Below are 4,830 nucleotides of genomic sequence, written 5' to 3' on the forward strand. Positions count from 1 at the left end.
TCAACAGCCACAGTTCCAGCTGGATGTGGACTTTCTAGGGTGTTTTGGTGAGAACCCTGGCAGTTGCATTTTGTACCAGTTGCCATTTCTGGGTCAGAGACAAGCGTAGGCCCAGGTAGAGCAAGTTGCAGAAGTCTAATCTGGAGGTTATCATCACAAGGATCACTGTGCCTAGGTGCTCCAGGGCCAGATAGGGGATTAGTAGCCTAACCTGATGAAGGTGGAAAACACCATTTGGGTTACTTGAATGATCTGCACTTCTACTGAAAGGGAAGTGTCGAAGATCATGCCCAAATTTCCAGTGAATTGAGAAATTAAGGAAGTTGAAGCAAGCTGGCTGCAGAGTCTGTAACCAACGTAACAAGCAGGAAATGCAAGGAAGCAACAAAATGCATTTGCACAGTTATTTTGATATTAGTTCAACTTTGGAGCCAGTCAAGAGCCTTGGTAGCCATTGAGAGCTCCTGGTTAAGTGGTATGTATGGTTGGAGATTTGACTTTTAACTTTATGCACTAAGTACCTGGGTTTTTAGTATCTTATTTTATTTTATTTTTATTTTGTTAAATTTCTATACTGTCCTCCGTTGAGGATCAGGGCAGTTTACAACAAAGTTTGTAGCTAGCAGTAGGGTGTGATGCTAGTACATTACAGAGAATAGAGCTTTATACATATAGTATTAACATAACAATACCAGGAAATATATCAGTCCTTCTGAACTTAACATTTTGAATAGCATTTTACAGTCATAACTGTATAACACTTAACTTTTGACTATTCACCTGTGAGTGCTGCTTTCATTTGATGTTGGCCAGGTCAGGAGTTGCCTTATGATTCTGTTTGTTGTGCAATTGCTGGTATTTGGTCATTGGGAGGGGGCTTCTGGGTTGGTGTGGCCCTCTTGGCCTCAACCAATGGTTTGGCAGAAGAACTCCATTTTGCAGGCCCTGTCGACTGTTCCAGTTCTGGCAGAGCCCTGATCTTGTCTGGGAGCTTGTTCCACCAAGTGGAAGCCAGGATGGTCAAGGATCTTCAGTTTGTTGGTATATATGGAGTGGAATGCGGGGCATATTCAGAGAGGTGGTCCATCAAGTATGCAAGGTCCAAACTGCATATGGCCTTGAAGGTGATTACCAAGACCTTAAGCCTGATCTGGAATTCAATCAATAACCAGTGCAGATGTTGGAGTGTGGGCCAGATGTGGTCCTCCAGATTTTTCCTTTGAGGACCCTGGCTGATGCCTTCTGTACCAATAGCAGTTTCCAGAGCAGGGATAAGGGTTGGCATGCAGAGAACGAGTTGCAGAAATCTGTTCTAGAGGTGACTGTTCCGGGATCAATGTGGCTAGGTATTCAGGTGCCTGGGAGGGTGCCAGTAGCTTAGTTTGGCGAAGCTGGAAGAACACCGGCCTTGCTACATTTGTGACCTGTTCCTCCATGGAAAGGGAGGCATCAAAGGTCACATCCAAATTTCTGGCTGAGTGTGCCACTGATAGTTGCATCCCATCCAGGCAGGGCAATCATGCTTTCTCCCTGGACCCTTTCTACGGAACCATAGGACCGCTATCTTCAATGAGTTGAGTTTCAGATGGCTCTGCTTGAGCCATCCTGTCACTGCTTCCAGAAATCTGGCTAATGAGTCTGGGTGCAAGACAGGGCAGTAGTTGGCAGGTTCCCTTGGGTCCAAAGATGGTTATTTCAGTATTGTGATGTTATTTTTCATGTCCTGAAAAGCAGGATGTCTGTACAATTTAGACAACGGATAAAAATACACACAAAGCCCATAGGCCATTCTTGAAAAAAATATCATATGCACCATAGTGTCTTAGGCATTAGACTGGATGTCTTTCAAGCCACACTGGGTCTTCCTCAGAGGTCTACTTTTTGACACACATCTTTGGATACAATGCAAGGTACACAGTAAAATAAACACCAGCTAGACTGGAAGATGTCTTGCTGTATTATAAAGGGAATAAGGGAATAAACCCCAGGAAATACAGTTTTGGTTAACAATGATAATATCTTTGCAGGCACTTCAGTTACCGAAGAAAGAGTTTTTGCACTCCTCCTTACCTGGTGCACTTCCCATCACCATGGAAATCTTCTTCGGGCTCTTCCTCTTCTTTCTGCTTCTCCCTTCAGGTAGTATTACAGCTGTTAGTAGCTGAGACCCTGCTCAGTTATATCCCAGGAAAAGGAGTCCAAACCCTGTTCTCCAGATTAGAGTCCGCTGTTCTTAATCCCTGCACCACAGTGGCTCATGGTATTACCGGACACAATTCAGCTCCCCCGTTTCCACCCTCCACCCTCACAATCCTAGCTTCCTGTGGGAGCTGGGCAGTGAGGTGCGGCCAGTATAGCTTGTTGGTCATGACTCCTCAAGAACCCTTCTGCTAGACCCTATGGCACCTGCCCCAGTCGCCTTTGGCTGAGACCACTCTTGACCCTTTTCAGGGATTTTTGCCGTGAGAACTTCATTTTAGTGAGGTTCTGGGCTCTACTGAAAGCAAGAGAACTCTCTTAGCCCAGTCACTGAAAAATATTTTTCAGGGAGAGGGCAGCTGAGAATGAACCAAACTGACAACAGGCTTTGAAAGAAAATCAAAAAGAATTTGGCCAAGTTGTTCAAAGAGGTCCTGTTTTTCATGAGGTGTAAACAACTGTTAGACTGCAGAGATGAAAAACTATCTGAATTAGTTTACGGAGGAACTCAAAGAGTCTGCCTCCTCCACCATATCCCACCAAGGAGTTTATGATCCAGTGAGCAAATTTTGCTGAAGAGCCCTGGCTCCAAATTGGCCTCAGTCAGGGTGAGGGCCTTTTCAGCCCTGCCTTAGTTTAGGGGCATACCCGACCCAAGGAGATCAGGGCACTGCAAGAACTCAAGAGAGTTCCACAGGGCTTATAAGACAGCAGTTCCACCAGGGTTATAGTTGCAGCCTTGAAATAAGAGCAAAAAGTCTGTCTTCCCTGCCTAAAGCACGTAAAACATTGGCTAATACCCACCAACTCATTACGAAGCATGCATTTTATCTACCCCTCTCTTGCTAGAGAAAAAGTGGCGGCCCTTCTGGAATGTATAGATCTTAGGATTTTGCATGTTGCTTTAATTGTCTTATTCCTTATGAATGCTATGAGCTGCCCAGCATTCTTTAGGCATGGTGGGTACAAGTGGAAAAATACCTTTTTCAGAAATCTTTTACTGGCCTGTAGAATCGTGTCGAGGCCCCTTCTATGTCCACTGCTTCCCATGCATGGCTTCATCACTTGTCAAGTTCATTTGATGAGAAGGTCTGGGGGGAAAAATGGAAGAAATGAAGAAAAAAAGTCATTAAAAGCATTTTCTGAATTTAAAGTTGTTTTAGAGTGTTCAATGTGTATATGGCATTCATGTCCTTCTGCTGCTAATTAACGTAGATGCCTCTCGACCCCATATGCCTTGTAAGACTCTCTCTGTTCCCTTCACAGGTGCCTCTTTGGAGTGTGAAACATGCTCAAGTGAAGGGAACAGCTGCAGTGGCCAGAAGGAGATTTGTCTTGATGGCCTAGATACCTGTATGACCGTTACGACAGCAGCAGGTGAGTGGAATGGAACCTTGACCCATCAGCACCAATGAAAAGAGTGTACTCGTATGACTCCTAAAATATTTTGCAACACATGCCCCTCTTTTGAACAGTGTCCAACAATATACATCATTTTTTAAAGGACATGTCATCCTTCCTGCCCAGGTCCTCCGCCGCACCCAGGAACACCTTGGAGGTGCTGGGGGAGAAAAGAGCACACCTGAGGCCCAGCTGTTTGGTGGTCTCTTGTCTGTGCGCTACCTGGGAAGGGTCTGGGCAAGGGAAGAGTACACCAAACAGCTGAGCTTCAGGCCCAGCTTCAGGCTCAGCTGTTTGGTGTGCTTGGAAACAGATGGATCTCAGTTTAGTCCCTGTTTCTTTTGCATAGTATCAGCCAGTTAAAGTAAAAAGATTCTGGTTTGTTTCAGTCTATTGTCCCTGTTTGAATTATTTCCCCCTTACTTCTTACATTTTCTTGTGGTTTAATGGTGAATACGTTACCACCTATGGGGGGTTGCTGGGATCAGTGGACCCCCTTAACCTCTTATTTTTGTTTTTCAAATCCAGGTGGGACAACAGCTACTTCCAAGCTTTGCTTTTCCAAGAAAGCCTGTGAACTACTGAAAGATGGAGGAACATTCAGCGGAGGTACCATCAAAGAAGTCACATGCAAGGCCCCTTCTGCCTCAGCATCTCTACTCCTGGCACTCTCAGGACTTCTGCTGATCAAGTTCCTCTTCTAGCGCACCTCCTGAAGAGCTGAGGGAGCCATCAATGCCTTTCCTTTCGACCTGACCACTCGACCTTTTAAAGAGATCAGGCCCCTAATGGCTTTTTTAGCGAGCAAAACAAATAAAAAGGATGAATTGACACGGAGCTGCAATCTGGAATTTGTCTTTTCGTATTTGGTCAGGGTGTGAATAAGAACTGGTTGTCTCTAAGTCTACTTGTGCAGACAAAGTAAGTAAAGGAAAAGTTGGCATGAATTAGGGACGGCAGTCCTCAGGAAAGACTGCAGGATCCCCAGTTTCACAGCTGATCTTCAAGAGACAGAGATCAGTTCCCTTGGAGAAAATGGCATTATATTCCACTGAGGCTCCTCCCTGCCCTAAATCCTACCCACTCTTGACTCCACCCCCCAAAGTCTCCAGGTGTTTCCTAACCCAGAGCTGGCATCAGTTCATAATCTGATGACATTACAAGGACCTCTCAGCTACCTTAATCACATGTACATGCTACCAATGGAATGATAATGATGAAGAAGAGATG

The 4,830-nt window shown here is 45.2% G+C and overlaps 1 protein-coding gene across 1 annotated transcript; it reads left to right on the top strand.

Annotated features, from left to right (window-relative positions):
* The first annotated feature begins 357 nt into the window (after positions 1-357).
* On the top strand, positions 358-4,431 carry LOC143837242 (uncharacterized). Its single transcript, XM_077336851.1, has 4 exons — positions 358-475; positions 2,028-2,139; positions 3,466-3,576; positions 4,129-4,431. Exons 2-4 carry the CDS (start codon positions 2,091-2,093, stop codon positions 4,302-4,304), a joined length of 336 nt encoding a protein of 111 aa, XP_077192966.1. The 5' UTR covers positions 358-475; positions 2,028-2,090; the 3' UTR covers positions 4,305-4,431.
* The last annotated feature ends 399 nt before the right edge of the window (positions 4,432-4,830 follow it).

The sequence above is a fragment of the Paroedura picta genome, chromosome 5 (assembly GCF_049243985.1).
Source record: "Paroedura picta isolate Pp20150507F chromosome 5, Ppicta_v3.0, whole genome shotgun sequence".
In the NCBI taxonomy this organism is placed as follows: Eukaryota; Metazoa; Chordata; class Lepidosauria; order Squamata; family Gekkonidae; genus Paroedura; species Paroedura picta.

Excerpts from the sequence above, each read along its gene's own strand:
- LOC143837242 (XM_077336851.1), top strand. The coding sequence starts at position 2,091 with ATGGAAATCTTCTTCGGGCTCTTCCTCTTCTTTCTGCTTCTCCCTTCA. Across the intron at positions 2,140-3,465 it reads CTTTCTGCTTCTCCCTTCAG|GTGCCTCTTTGGAGTGTGAA; the intron begins GTAGTATTACAG and ends TTCCCTTCACAG. Across the intron at positions 3,577-4,128 it reads GACCGTTACGACAGCAGCAG|GTGGGACAACAGCTACTTCC; the intron begins GTGAGTGGAATG and ends TTTCAAATCCAG.